This window comes from Pelecanus crispus, chromosome 6, assembly GCF_030463565.1.
Source record: "Pelecanus crispus isolate bPelCri1 chromosome 6, bPelCri1.pri, whole genome shotgun sequence".
Taxonomy (NCBI): domain Eukaryota; kingdom Metazoa; phylum Chordata; class Aves; order Pelecaniformes; family Pelecanidae; genus Pelecanus; species Pelecanus crispus.
Genome location: NC_134648.1, coordinates 34,708,969 through 34,724,783, shown reverse-complemented (window position 1 = coordinate 34,724,783; position 15,815 = coordinate 34,708,969). Strand labels below are relative to the sequence as shown.

At 45.1% G+C, this 15,815-nt stretch overlaps 2 protein-coding genes across 2 annotated transcripts in view; both read right to left on the bottom strand.

Moving 5' to 3' along the window:
* COX16 (cytochrome c oxidase assembly factor COX16) overlaps positions 1-3,962 on the bottom strand; it is a 49,074-nt gene extending 45,112 nt beyond the window's left edge. The window contains exon 1 of the mRNA XM_075712503.1: positions 3,903-3,962. Coding sequence (XP_075568618.1) covers positions 3,903-3,962 — 60 coding nt within the window. The remainder of the gene's footprint in view (positions 1-3,902) is intronic.
* Positions 3,963-10,996: 7,034 nt separating this feature from the next.
* LOC104034566 (deubiquitinase DESI2) overlaps positions 10,997-15,815 on the bottom strand; it is a 55,833-nt gene continuing 51,014 nt past the window's right edge. Inside the window, exon 5 of the mRNA XM_075713033.1 lies at positions 10,997-11,239. Within this exon, the coding sequence (XP_075569148.1) occupies positions 10,997-11,239 (243 nt within the window). The remainder of the gene's footprint in view (positions 11,240-15,815) is intronic.

The following is a 15,815-nucleotide window of genomic DNA, read 5'->3' as shown; positions in this document are numbered from 1 at the left end:
AATGTTCTTTTTAACATGTGTTTTAAAACTGTGACTGCTTTGCAATTTTGAAATCCAAACATGTTTCCTCAATGATCTAGAATCACTGTCTGAAAAAATAACTTCCAGCAACCTTCAAACATTCTAACTGCACTAGAGAAGTAACCTTACACATTCAGTGTCTCATAAGAAAGGTGTGACACTGGATCCACTAGTTGTAATACCGAAGAGCCTTGTTCTCTCAAGATCTTACAGAAGCATCACAGCAGCAACAGGACATTGACAGACACATCCCTTTTGGTCAGGTAAATTGATTGTAGAACATAAAGCAGCAGTGACTGAAGCTCTTCTTCTATGACAGAACCAAGTATCCTCAAGACTTGTAAGTTAAGCTTCATGTGATAAGGAAAGAGTTCCAATTATCATGATAGGAAACAGAGATGTCAGTATAGCTGACAAAGATGTTTAAGTTACCACAGAGTCCTCCATAACAGCAAATATTACAGATACATCTGTAAGGTCGCTGGAGCTCATCCCAACATCTACACATATGTTACCATCTTTACCAATGCTCTAGGACTACTCACCCTGTAGCACTCAAGCTGTTAAGATATTCAATGCCAGGTTACATCACTCTCTCCTGCGTGCTTATTGCTTTATGCCATGCAGAGATACCTTAGCTGCAAAGTTTACACAGTTAAAGGAAACATTCACAAATCAAGGTTTCCTGCAGGTTTAATTCCTACCCCCTACAGTCTTCTTGTTGCTCACAAAGAAACACTCTTATCTTCTGAGAAAGTATGACCGAAAACCGATTTACACATCTTACTCTGAAAGCTGTTGTCAGTTTGAGGTTTAAAGATCAACCAAGAAAATTCATTCTGCACTGAAATATTCTAACAGCCCCAAGCCCAAAAGAACAAAGGATCAAGATAATTTACACTAAAAAGTAAGAAATATTTTTAATATATATGTGTGTGCGTATGTATAATGAGACACTCATCTGTCTTTGAATTATGATCTCCTTAACCTTGGAGCCTTTAGAAAAAATGGCACAGGGATTTTTCATTCAAATACGCAGTGTAAGAAGGGAAGATATGAAAGCTGTTTGATTTTTTCTTTTGTAAAAAAAAAAAGGCAAATATGGTACTGATGAAAAGTCCAGCAGTACTGAAGAATAAAGTCCTGTACCTGTCTAGTGAAAGAAAATGATGTACAGGACGCAAGACTCTAACAGAAACCTTTGGTTTCAGTATTATCAACAAATTCAGCAGAATTTAAAGGGTTACAAAAGCACGCTCCTTCTGATTCTGTGCACAAATTCAGTGTCTTTTCTGCTGTAATTGATCTTTTAGCACAATTCTGTTCAGCTTCAGAGATGCTTTCAGAGTTCAATAGACAGCTGGGGAACTGACAAGAATTGCATGCATTTCCTTTTTCTTACTCTTTGGGAAGCCTTTGGGCAGCAACAGAGAAACATTCTGAAGTATTCACAGGGGAGAGTAATTATAAGGCAGGAAGACATGAAACCCCAGAAAGAAATATAATAGAATATTCCTCTTTATAATATTGTCTCTGGAGGAAAGAGCTCTGCGGTAACAGAAAGGGAATGAAATCAGGCAGTACAAAGTCAAAGAAACCAGTCTCAAAAATTTCTGCTACAACCTACGGCAAATCATGCAAAAACACTAGGAGTGCCAAAAGGACAACCACAGGTCTACCCTGGCCTGGGAAGCTGAAGTCCTAGCTCCAGCACTGAAGCAGAACTGAGAAAATCTGCACCATTGCTGCCAGAAGGCTGTTCAACCTCTCCTTAAAAACCCTAAGTAGGTATCACAAGTGCTTCTTCCTAACAAAGAGTAGTATTTTCCTACATCTGATCTAACACCTAAAGCTAATTTACTTAATTAGTACTTCTTTCCCAAACTATGAAAAGCAATCACAACTCTCAATACGTGACATACAGAACTTCTCAGACTTTTCTAAAATAAACTAAGTCAATTCCTTCAAGCGTTCCTTAAAGGTGGAATGTCTGCTGTATCTTTTCTGTTGCTCTCCTCTAGACTTTAGAGTTTGTCTTCATTGTCTCTACAATGGCACCACAAAGCTGGAAAATTACTCCAGCTGAGGACTTTGAGTAGACTGGAAGAGTCCTGTTCCATGTTTTCCTTCACTTTTGACAAGTTTCTGTGTCTTACAATGACATTTCTGGCTTTTTACAGTATTACAGCCCACATTATTTCTGCAGGACCCACCCCACCTAAGATACCTTTCAATTTGGAAGGCACCTGATAACTACATTTTATAATGTTTTTTCAATCCTTTGAGAACACAAATGATAAGAAGCGTATCTTTGCCATACTTCCTCTGAAGTGCAATTCTCAAATTTTCACAGGGAAGGTAATGTAGAAAGCTTTATCAAATCAAGATCTTGTGTATCAGTTGTATCTCCTCATCTACTATACCAGTTAACCTGTCAAATATCAAATCTGATATATTTATTACTGAAAAGCAATGGTGACTTTTTTCTCCACCAGGTCACCACCTCTAAGTATCTATAATTTAACCACATAATAATTTCCCCAAACCTTTAATGGAGTTAAAATCGAGCTGGAGAGTACTAAATTGCCTGGGCTCCCCTCATTTTGAAAGAGAAGTAGCAAACCTCATATAATTACATAAACAATAGGACTGTGACCTAAAACTATATCCAACCTTAAACATCTGTGAAAGGTGTTACTAAACAAAGGAATGTCAGAGCACTCAAAAAAGGACGTGAAAAATTAGAAAGCAAAATAAATTCAGTCTAAGCATGAAAGCAGCAAAGTTCTGGACAGCGTTTTAGGTATACATGCATGCAGCAGGATGTCTAAACAGCTGTAACCACTATGCTTGATCACTTTATGAAAGGTGTTATATGAAGAGGTTGCCTGCAGTATCAGGGAGCAGAGTTGCTGATGCAAATGATCATACAGTTGTGGTATTATCACACTAATTTATTGGTTTGCTTGGGTCTTTTAAAATCTGTTTACAAACATCTTCACCAATATTTTGAGAAAAGATACTTCAGTGTATTCAGCTGCCTGAATATTTCCACTTGAAGTCCTTACTCTAGAACCTCCATAATATCACTTTAAAATAAATGGCCTTAAAATATTTTTAACTCTAACAAGTGTCACTGTTTGGACCACTCCATTTTTCTGAGGCATGCTGCTGAATATTTGAGGAGGATGACACTAGTTTCTCTAGTAATATTATAAAAACGTTGGAATTACCCTTTGCCCTACTCTTTATCCACCTAGAAATTTGTTTCCTTTTTCTAAACCAATTGTATATATGGAAAATGAGACATGAATTGCATAAACAGAAACCACACTGTCCTGGCTGCTGCTTTTGTATCTCTTCCTGAGTTTTTATCCATAAGTGCATCCGAGTTGTTCAATTTTCTCCTAATGCACACAGGTACTTAGGATAGGCAAGTGCAACCTATTATGCGATAAGGTCTCCCCTCGCCTCCTTTTCTCCAGACTAAACAACCCCAGTTCCCTCAGCCGCTCCTCACAAGACTTGTGCCCTACGCCCTTCACCAGCTTCGCTGCCCTCCTTTGGACGCGCTCCAGCACCTCCATCTCCTCGACACCAACAGAGCCCTCCCCGCGCTGTGCCGGCCCCACGCTGCCCCCCTGCCCCGCCAGCGCACGGCAGAAGGACTCCGCAGGCGCCCGCGGCCTGGGCCGTGCCCTCAGGGGGCCGGACCCCGCGTCCCTCAGGCGGCGGCGGGACCGTGGCATCCCCGGGACCGTGGCACCCCCGGAGCCCGCTCGTCCCCAACGCGGTGCCGCCCGGGTGAGGCCTGGCGTCGCCCCGGCCCGCCCGCAGGCCGCGCCTCCTCCCCGGTGCCGGTGCCCCGCCGCGGTGCTCACCAACAGGGGGACCCCGAAGGTCATCGTGCGGCCCCTCCATAGCTTCCGGAGCCGCTCCATCCCCCTCCCTCCCCCCCTCCCCATAGGCGCCGGGCGGTGCGCTCCCGCCTCCGGCCCGGCCTCAGCGCTTCCGGCGGGGCGCGGGTCCGCCCGCCACAGCGGCCCCCTCCGCCGCGGCAACGCGCGCGGGGAAACTGGGTTCCGCTCTGGCGTCTGCGTCCTGCGCTCCCCCCCGTGCCCCCGTGGGGTGTTTGGCAGGAGGAGTTGGCTTGGGCCGCGGCGTCCGGCCAGCCCCCATCTGTGCAGCGCGGCCGGGCTTAGCGAGCCCTTCCCCCCGTTTCTCCAGACGCAGCTGATCGCTTGTTGAAATAATCCACTTGACATCGTGCGGTCAGACTCGGGCCGCGAGCCGGGTGCTTTGCCTGACATGGCTGCTGCGGCCAAGTTGCCAACTATAAAGCCACAGGGTACTTCTAGATTATACACACACACACACACGTATCGCAAAAGCTCTTTGAATAAACGACGTTTGTTGGACATGCTCAAGCGGTATGCTGGTGCCGGCCTGGCCTGTGGATGGTTTCATCCACCCCGCTGGCTTTCCTGAGGAGAAATGCTTGTTGGGGAGCGCGTCCCCGTGTCCTGCAGCAGCTGTAGCTAAGTCGCTTAGATTTTATACAGCTTCCACTGTACCTACGGGAAGAAAAGGATGGGGCTGGAGCCGTGCTGTCGCCTGCACAAGTGTGCAGTGAGGATTTAAGGCCGGGGGATGCCAGTAACAGGGTGCGTGTGCTCGGAGGGGAATCGAGCCTTAAAATGATCTGGCTCCACAGTTGCCAAACCGGGGCTGTCCTGAAGCTCCTCTGAGGTTTCTGCCCCTGTTTTTTTCATCTGCCATCTATGGCACGTGGAATGAAACCTCCCCACCCATTATTCCTCCTGGAAGCTTTTTTTGTGCAAACGTGCTGGTTTTGTTAGGTGTTTGTACCACACCTAGCACAGTGACATTTTCATTTTTGGATTAGGGCTGCTGCACATTATGCTGTTATTCTTACAGTTGATTACTTTTGGTACCTCTGAATGCCCATTCACTAGTATCACAAAACATTGTACGTGCATATTGTGCTATTATATTAAGGTAATTACATCCATGAGTGGCAGTTCAGCCTGTCTGTATTCCAGGACTGAAAATTCAAAGCTAGTCAGTACAGCATTGTCCCTAATGGGGAGATGAAAGCACCATCCACAAAACTGCAGTAACCCAGGCCTGACTCTGAATTATCCTACCAAGATAAAATTTCCTTTGGATGTGTATGGGGAAGAGGAAGAGGAACTCACCTTCAGTATAGCCACCTTTGAAGTCACAGAAATGAGAAAACAACAACAAAAGACTACAGTGAAGACAACTCTCAAGATAACTCTGAGGCTGATGAGGAGCTCAGTGCTACCATGTGGCCGGGTGGCTTGCCGCAGAAGTCCTTCAGGAGAAGTTCCCTTCAAGAACCTCAAAGGTGAAAGAAGAACATGTTTCCCTGGACAAATCTATGCCAGCAGACAGAGGAAAAGCCTGCAGCGAATAGTTTGGTAAGAAACAAAGACTCATGCTGTGCATAACAAAGAAAAATCCATGCGAGCATCAAGAGCTGCCACAGCATTCGCAGCATTGAAAAGAGTGCTATTCCACCTGTCAGCAAGGTGAGGATTGCCTTTTCTTTCTTGAGGAGCTCTGGGCAATGCAGTCTGGAGCCTAGAGAAGATTTAGCACTGCATTTACCTACTTGGTAAGGACTTCCAGCAATGGAGCTGTATTTCACATATGTAGGGTTACTAGCCTCACTGAGCGTACCTGTCTGTTTTGCATTTACAAAATCTTTCAAGTGTGAGGACTTGACTCAAATTCCTGACATTTTTCTGTGTTCTGAATTTCCTTTTCTGCTTCTGTGGGGTATTTGGCAAAACGACTTGGCTTGGGTAACATGGACCTCAAAGGCAAAAATCTGCAACTTTGCAAAATCACGATCAAATGATGACTAGTTTAAATGACTCACTAGTTCACTGAATCTCAACAGAGCTAGGGATTTCACCTCCCTCCACACACTGGAAGAGCCAGCCTGCAGAACTGAGGTCAGGGACATTTCAGGAATGCAAGCGGCACAGAGAGACTAAAAGCTTCTGCAGCTTATACCTGGGATACCTTGGCAGGGTGGGAGGGAGAGCAGGGCTGAAATAGCAGGAAACATTGCCATTCAGGATTGCTAAGCATGGAGGGCACCACTGGAGGGAAACATATGCAGCCCCTGCTGTCTCCAGTGAGAGCTGAAGGCTGTGTTAGTATTCACCCAGTGGATGACCAGAACTTAGCCAGCTGAATCTTTACTTGTAACAAGAGACAAGACAGCTCAACAATGTTAAGCTGCACATGCAGTCCCCGCTAGCTTTTGTAGATATACACACATCTTTACTGATGGCCACCTTCTGCAATTATGAACTTTCCATCAAAGCTCATTAATTAAAGCAGTCATGAAGGCCTGGCCTCTAGGCATGTCTTTCATTCTGTAGCCTGGTTTCCTAAGGAAAGAAGATTGCCATGATCATACTGTCTGGTTTTCTGCATTGTTATCCCTTCTCCTAACCACGCTGGACCCCCAAAAACTTTTATAGCCTTTTCAAAACAAAGCTGGCTACAACAGCGCTAATGGACAGTCTTACTCTGAGATTTAGAGCCATTAGTCATTCATTCCTGCTAGTAATCAGACGTGCCATGCCATCCACTCAGACACCTCTCAGCTACAGCCACATGCACAATGATGGAGTGCTGAATTTTTAGAGATAAGAGCACATAGTCTCCAGGCATAGGTTGCAATGTTTTCACATATTACTGTAGCCAAAGGCTCTGCCATGTTCTGGTAGCCTGTGACAATGGCAGACTGGAGCTGAGAGAATGAAAGCTCCTCTTTTAAATACTTCCTGAGTCACTACACAGCCTTTCCACAACCCAAACAATTGCCCGATGGGGAGCACAGCAGGGACAAAGTGGAACGGGGCACCTGCTGCCTCAACTCAAAGAGTAATTTAAAACCATTTGAAAATGAAACACTGATGATTACTTCCTTCGGTCTTCTCCATTATTCACACCAAGGAATTGGTGGAGGTACTTAAGTTTTCTGAATACGTCAATAAGCCACCACGTACGTACAAACTAAAATAAGAGGAAAATCAAACACATAAAATAAGAAGACAAGCTAACATTGTTGCAATCCAATGGCCACTAACTTGTCCAGAGAGCCTCTCCAGCCTAGAGACAATTAAACAGAACTGAAGAATAAAAAACATAACATAGCAGGAAATGACTGCTTCTTGAGTACCTCAGTAACACAAAGGCAACATGGGTCTGAATTCCAGAAATGCGAACTCTCAGCTGGGAGCAATGAGAGCAAGAGGCCACGTCTGTGTCCATCTCTGCACTGTGCTGAGACTGGGACAAACTCATCACAGAGCACAGGCTCAGCGCTGGGGGACCAGCTCACCAGGGCCTCTGAAAGCACAACTGTCCCTTTTAAAACTTCGCAAGAGTTTGAGAGATATAGACCTCAAATCACAGACTTGGGAAGAGGAAGCCAACTGACAAAAAAAAATCAGTAAAAATAATCTCCTGAAATTAAGAGAGTTGCTGTTTATAGATAGAAACAGGCTGAGAAGAGAGGTTATTACTTACCCCTTTCCTCTCACCCTAACTTTCCCCAGATAGAGGTTGTGTTGTAACTCTAATATTCCAGCATTCGGCTAACCTCACCTTCAGTCTTACGGTCCCACCTGAATACGATTAGCTCTCTGCTAGAGATACAACCCACAGCTGCTGATGCCCATGTGCAGAGTTGGTGCCCTCTCATTCCAACCTGTAAAAAGTTTACCTGTAACCAGGTAAAAACCTGCAAAAGTCCTGGCAGTAAGAAGAAGGGTTAAGAGTTTGTGCTAGTGCCATGGGGTGCTCTTGCTAAGGTTCATAAGCTGCTCTTTTGTTTTCATTGATAACTGTTGATATCTAAAATTTTCCCATGGTGTTATGCTCTAAAACAGCAGGAGAAAGCAAATGTGTAACGAAATACAAATATGATGTAATTATATAATTTTGTAATAATACATAATTTTGTAATAATTTTGTAATAATTGGAAGGATAAAAAAAGTGCCTAAAACAAACATGCTGTGCCAGAAATGAACAGTAAATTAGACTTTTAAAATGTCTTCATGTTTAATAATCTAAAATGCTGTTAAATTACAGAGGTAAAGCTATCATCAACATGTATTTTATTTCCACAGTGTCCCTTTGTTCTTGTCATTGTTGGTTGGTCACCTTGAACAGAGAGGGGTGGGAAGAAATGCTTTTGAAGATTGGAATATATTCTGGTTTTGATTTACAGCAGAGGTTTGATGCCTCCTTGATGTGACCCTACTGTCATAAACAAATGGACAAACATAAAAGTAGATAAACAAACATCTGTTTTCTATGACATTGACAGCTCGCCCCAAGTTTGTTCCCAATACTTCAAGCACATATTCATGTCTCCAAGGAGGCTGAATGTGCTTTCTTTTCCAGGTTACCATACAGCCAGTTAAGCATTTTTTACTTTGTGCAATACTGTGAGAGGGTTTTTCATGTGAAACGTGCCTCTGGAGCCCTAGTTCTGTCCTAGGTGTACACATCGTGCTTTATCTGGAGCTCAGGTGCAGAGTGGAAACATGAGGGTGATGGCTGGCTGGCATTTGTCACGTCAGGAACTAGATGTTTCTGATTGCAGTTTCCCTGGTCTAGACCAAATCTGTGGGAAAGCCTCTTCTCACTTTCCTCCAGAGAAGGACCTAAAAAGAGATTTTAAAATTCACTGCACATAATGTGCTGCTGGCTATTGGCAGGCACCCTGGGAACTTCAGACAAATGAAGCTTGCACTGCTGGTTTAGGCTGCAATGACCATGACTGCAGGGGAATAGAGAGTGCAACAGTACATCATGTAACGTGGTTTCTGGGCAGCAGGATGGAGAACAGGATGGAAATCTTATTAAACAACCCTGGACAAACCAGGGTAATCAAGATTGGTGCTGGACTGGATACCAGGAGCTGCAGAATTGCTCACAATGCAGTATTGGATGTGAGTAGCCAAGGTTAATAAGGAACATGACTTTAGTTAGTACAGAACTTGCAGCAATTTGTTCAGAGGATGAGAATGAGAAGCATGTTGTAAAGGTTTTGTTGCCCAAACATGCATCACTTCAGGAGGCGGTGGCGTGAGACCATCCTGTGAGTTATATTTCCATCCAATAGATCTCTCCAAAACCTTCTGCTTCACTAAGAGCATGCACAAGTAACAAACCATTAAGCACTGCCCGTGCAGACATGATGTACATCATAGCCAAGACCTTCAGCCCTGAAAGCACACACTTCTGTGTACCTGAGCTAAAGAAACAGCTGGTTGGACTTAGCATGCTATTGCGACCAATAAAAGGAAACGACCACCCATCTTAAGGGCTTGTAGTTCTTTCTGGGTGGAGGGTGGAAGTCCTGACTTGGTAGTAGCTGTTAAGAACAGCATTTCTAAAATAGCAACCTCCTCTCAACACCGTGCCTGTTCCTTTTTCATCCTCCTTTGTGTAGCCAAGAGGAGTTGCAAGGGAGAGAGGGTGCCTGGATTTCCGCTTTAATTCTCTCCTACATCGTCTGACTAGAACTCCTAGTGAGGTAATTGAGTGGAAGAGTGGGTGAACTTGGCCTTTCCTCCTCCTCTGCTTTCTCATCAGCTGTCAGAATGAGCATAAATACATCCAAGGACCAGATTCTTGTCAAGACCCAGACTGGAGAGGCTGGAGAGCCAGCTGTGCCCATTTTTCATGCCACTGAAATAGAGCACACAGTGGAAGGCACCATGGTGGCCCATGCATTGGAAGGGTCATCCATGCTTTCCAGATGTGGCCCTAAGTTTCCCCCTCCACCTCCAAAAAGGGAGGAGAAGGAAACAGGTTGACATTCTTCAGGTTCACCACTTATTTTTTACCTTCTTGGGTTGGCTCAAAAATAGGCTGGGGAAGGATGGCTCTGGAGCCACATCTTAGGTCTGTGAGTGCAGGAGGAAAAGCTGAAGGAAATACTGACCTTCGCAACAGATTCTCTCTCCTCCTCCTTGTGCTCAGGAGGGCGATTCCCCCAAAGACAGCCAGCAAATGTCAGCTAGGAGAGAGATTCCCCAGGGAATCTGGGGAAAAAAAAGGAAACCAGCAACGCTGCCTAGAATTAGGGGAACTGAGAGGGGTCTGTGCCAAAAAGCACCAATATGGTCAACAGTCGTCTCTGCACCTACTTAGTAGCTGCCTCTAATCACTAGCCCCATCCTCTTTTTGACCCCAAAGAAAAGCCATGGTAACACATTCATTTTCTAGGTTCTTCGTTGTTATTTTCAAGAGCAGGACAGTCATTCGAGCTCTTAAATTTGACTACTGAAAACTGGTAGTTGTAGAACAGCAGCACCTTTCATTTGTCCTTCACATGAGTTAGAAACCTGATAATTACAAAAGGGATGGGGCTGAATGGAGCTTGTTGCTGGTCTAAGAGATGAGAAGGTTGAGTTCTGGCTCTGCTTCCTTCACTGGGTGCAGGCAGATTTGTCATAGGGGAATGGCAAACCCAGCCAAAATAGAGGGGAGGCTGCTGGGCTCGCATGGGTGGGGGAAGACATAAAAAGATAAAACAGTTCCAGAGAAGGAACATCACAGTATGGTGCCCCCCTGCCCGTATGCATGCTGTCATGCCCGAGAGAGCCAGCAGTTCTCCATGGATCGAGGAGCATGGGGGCCTGGGAGGACAATCCAGTTTTGTCGCCATACTCCTCAGTTCAGTGTTGGGGTTCACAGTCATTTTGTCGAGCAACTGTAGTGGCAGCCCTTGGAAAAGGGACTGAAGCTTCACCTCCTTAGTAGAAAGGGTCTTCCCTCCCCTGTGTTGTCCATTGAAGAAGGGAAGAAAGAAACCAAGGTGTGCAAAAGGGTGTGAGAAAGAAATAGTACAAGAGAGAGGGAGATGTTGTCTGAGGGAATACTGGGCACAGTTTAGACCCGGGTATGTCTACAGGCTCGCGATGTGCCTGAGGCTGAGGGGGCTGCAGAGGTGGAAGGGGACTCCTCATCCGTTGTGTCCCCCTGCTCCTCCTTGTGGAGGCCGAGGCTGATGTGGCTCTGCAGGGCTGCTGGGGTCAGCCACTCCTTGGGAAGGCAGCTCTGGAGGAAGGGGATGCACGAGCTGAAGTAGGCCAGGCGGTTCACCCAGCGGGGGATCTCTTTCCCACATAGTATCTGTGGAGCAAACCAAAAAGGAGCATGATTAATAGTGCCGAAACACGCGCGTGGTGGCAATGTCATCCCCATCCGCACCACCACCTCAGCAGGGTGAACTCTCTTTTGCTCAGAAGAGAGCTGTTTGAAATGTAGGGATCATCTTCTGCAGTCAGAAACAGCTATAAATGCAAGTGACTGCCCAACTGCTTGACACGCGCAGAGAGCCCTGCCAGCCATAGCCCTTGTGAGCGTCGTAGCAGAGACCAAGGAAAACAGCTCATGGCCCTCAATGGCTTTGGCCACTGTTCTCCCGGCAGTCCTTGGGTAAAAGGACAGGCCTGCTGGTGCTTCTCAGCCATGACACTCGTTTTCTAAGTAGCTCAAAAATTGTGGAAAAATGTTTAGGCTGTTGCTAGCCAGACCTTGAGGAGCCCGGAAGCTGAGCCTGACTAGGTAGATGGAGATGCCTGAGAAGCTGTTCTTGCTGCTCACTTTTCTTCCTTGGACTGACACACCAGGTCAGTCAAGTTACAGCATCTGAGGGGCCTTTTCCTATCCTAGCACATCACCCTTTAATTTCTCCTCATATGGTATTTTCTAAATGTGGGAAAGCAGACAACAAACAGAAAAATAGTAGCTTCTCACTAGGCCTGTGTTTCATTGTAGACGCTCCTGGCACTGATTTGGGTTACATGCTGCTAAGCACAGATATTGTTTTCCAAGGACATCTCATTTTCAGCACAATGAAACAGCCTGCTGCATAAGGCAGCTCCTTTCTGCTCTAGCATTTGACCACACATACATACAGGTGGCCAGATTTTAGTAGCTGTATCTGGCTTAGGCCGTGGAAGGAAAGTTTCCCTTTACATTCTACCATTTCCCTTACCAGACACAGAAGAGGCACATGGAACTGATCAGCTGGGGTTCCTCAAGAGCCTGTCTTTAGTAAATACACTGCCTGAGTGGCCCTACACCAGCATACTAGAAGTCTGTGGCAGGTACAGTAGTCATAATACCAGGATTCTCCTTCCCTCCCAGCACTGTCTCCCATAAAGCAAGACAGGCAGGGAGGAAACTCCACCCCGCAGACCTTGTCCCACAATTTACATGGATTAGTGGTTCCGGGGCTGTCCATACTGCACCTTCTGCCAATACTAAATTCCTTTGCTCTTCCTCCCACCCGCTTCCCATCTAAAACTACACTTAATTTAATACTAATTACTGCAAAAACTAAGAGGGTGTTTGTCTGTAATCCACTAAGGAGATTATTTGGTGAGATGTCTGTTACTGACAATGGAAATGGAGTGCTTAGAGGTTTCAAGAGATTTTCAGGGTGCACGACTGGAGCAGTTGCTAAAGGATAGGCTGTGCCGCATTATAGTTGTTACGGCTGATGACTGGCTGGTCCTTCATGCGTATGGCCTGGGCAGAACAAGCTAAGCCCCACTCCAACAGTCACCTTGAGGATAAGGGAATTAGCTTGCTCCAACAGTGTGGAGTTTCCAATGAGGTGCAGAGAAGGTGGCAAACCTGTGACCATGCTAATTTGACTACGGAACTCACTTTATTTTGACATGCATTGTTTAAAAATCAATGTGTGAAATTGAAGACATTATCATTAGGTATCAGAGAATGAGCAGAGCCATTTAGCTGCTAAAATCACTTGCAAGCATAGACTGTTCTTTACCTAATACACCCCAAGGACTTTTATTTCAGTTCTTACCAGTGCTGCATTCTGCTTAACCTCACATAGAGCTATATGAATCTATATTTTTGAATTTTTTAATCTGGGGACAATTACTTCATTAGCAATTCTTTATCTCCATCCAGATCCCTGGTTTCCATTGCTAGACCTATTGCCTGAGCCTATAAGCAGATGACCTCTCCTCCTGTGTTTAAGACTCATTCATAGAAAATTTGCTGATCCATTTTCTCACCAGACATATCTGATCATTTTCACAAGAATACTGCTGATTTTTTTAAAATTGTATTCAATATGCTCTACTCGAGCATTGAACCTGAGCCAAAACCAAAAAATGCAGCACAATTGCCTCTAGATTTTGTAGCATTTCTCTTTCTTCCTCTCCAGGAACTTAGGCAACATATTGCCAGTGTAGAAAGTGACTCAGTTTAGACTCCTTGTGATGCATGTGTGCATGTGAGTTTCGTTCTTAAGCAGCTGTAAGTCTTAATAAAGACTTCCCCCCAGATATTAATAGGAAAACAAAACCAGGGTATAATTCTTTGGAAAATTAGCTGAAACAACAGAACAGCACAAGGTAAGACTGCCTGAAATGGAAATACTGTTTTTAAGAGTTGGCTTTCTTTTCTAAGCAGATCCCCTAGCAACTGAAATAGCACTTCCCAATGTGGAAGCAATGCTGAGATGTTTGCCTTTTGTTTATGGGAGCTTCTTCACCCAGAATGAATCAGTGAGGCAAGGAAGAGCCAGAAAAAGAACGGAGATGTATGGGTATCAGGCCATCCATCAGCAAAGGGCAGTTTGTGGAGCTTAAGGATAATGATGAAGTCAAAGTGGTTTCCCCTTCCTCAGTCATGCTTGTCCTCGCCCTCTTGTCAGTGAAGCCTCATTACTATTCCACAGCAAAACACAATGCTCAACAGGAGCACAGCGGCAACAGCAGGGAATGCCACTAACGCTACTGCCTGCTCCTGTGTTGTTCACTCCTTGCCATAAAGCATATTATGCTGGAGAATCCAGCAGTACTTAGCTAATGGGGAAACATCAAATAAAGCTGACTGCAATGGGATTAAGCCAACAGAGTTTAAATAAAACAGTACAAGCAGGATGAAGTGAGTGTTTTCCAATTGCATATGAAGCCACAAAAAAATCGACCTACTGCAGCTCTTCAGGGCCAATCTCAAGTGGAAAACCTCACACTGGAACAATAAACTCACAGAAGCCTGTTACCATCCATTTTTCCATCAGCAGAACTCTTTTTTAGAGGTTTTTAGAGTTTAGGATTTTTTTTTTCTTGTTTGCCAAACAAGTGGCTTTTTCTCTTTTGAAGGGGGTAAACTTCTCTGTGATGGGTCACATACTTTTCCTGTCAGACTTAGCCAATAAACTGTTAGGGGTCAGAAATCACCGTTCCTGACCATCATATCAAATTGTCCTGCTACCATCCCTACAGGAAACTTAACATACCTGTAGTGGAGCCTGACTTGACAAGAAAGCAGCTGAGCCTCTTGGTACGTAGCTGACTGGAGAAGGCACTTTAAAGAAATGAACAGAATCACAGAAGGGCTAAGCCTATGTGAGATATAAGACTGAAAGGTAGCTGGGGGTATAGTTATAGCTTATCTCAGGCAGAAAAGTGTCTGGGATGGGAAACCCTGCGGAGTACATGAGAGGCTGGACTACTAGCAGCAAAGCCTGGAACACTTCAGCCCATGTAGGGCTTTCCCAAGGTTTGCAAACCTCTTGTGAACGGTGTCCAGCTGTCATTGCCAAGCACAGCTCTTCCTCATCTTTCTCTCACTGTGACGTCCCTGAAGGTGTAAGTTATTCTACCCATCCCACAGAGCCAGACAGTCCCTGCCACAGACTGAAATCCAGCGTTTGGGATAGCGAATGCAGCTTGTGATTGCCCACTGAGAGACCTGTCCCCATTTCAGGCAGAAACTTCAGTGGAGGCTGCATGTACTTGCAGCTTCCACTGAGTGGCACCTTGTGATAGAGAGCCAAGTCTCCCATAGCTGCAGCTTCTTCTGGGGACGCTGCCTAAGAACTGCAAATGACCCAGCTGGCATCTGTAGAGTCAAGTGGAAACAGCAGTTCAGACATCTGTGGCTGAAGCCAAACGTGAGGGAGAAATGGAACCTGACAGTGTGGGTGCTATTTCTGGGCAGCTGTCAAATCCACACCAGGATTTCAACACACCAAGAAACTACTAATTTTGGATACAAAAAGATCCTCTGAGCCTCTTAAGCTGCCCTGTTTTGCACTAAAAAGTCACTGGTTAAAATGTACAAACTGCCCTGGGAGTAAGGACTGCATCCCATCATTTTTCCCTCCCTTAAGTGCCCTAAGAACTACGTTTTGTTGCTCAGCAAGGCCTTAAAGCTTCCCTGTAAAGCCTTACTGTGGGCAGGGGAGCAGCCTAGCAGCTGGGAAACATGGGTTTAAATGGAAGGCCACAATGGAAGAAGCTGAGTCTTCTGCCTTCTAGAGGACAATACTGTCAACTCTCTCCATTTTGTGAGGGCTTTGGGTCTATGGGCATATGCTAGATATTATCTGAGAGAGTCTAACAGGCTGAGCCCCTTTCAAAATAAAGTGAAGGGCTGATTAGTTGTAGATCCTAAGAGAAAACTCTCGAATGCAGTAGGTTCTGCGCTGTGCTGGATGACGCAAGTGGGGCGATTCAGGCCATGCACAGAAGCGTAACTCAAGGCACTTAGGTAATTTTTTTAAGTGAGCCCTCCCAAAAGCACCATGTAGTGCTCCGATCCATGAAAATCAAGATGTGCAGAGGCAACATTACATTCCTCAAACAATACATGCTAATTACTTCAATTCTTGTCTTCAAACTGAGACTCAGAGAGTTCAGCACTGAACATCTGCTGAACC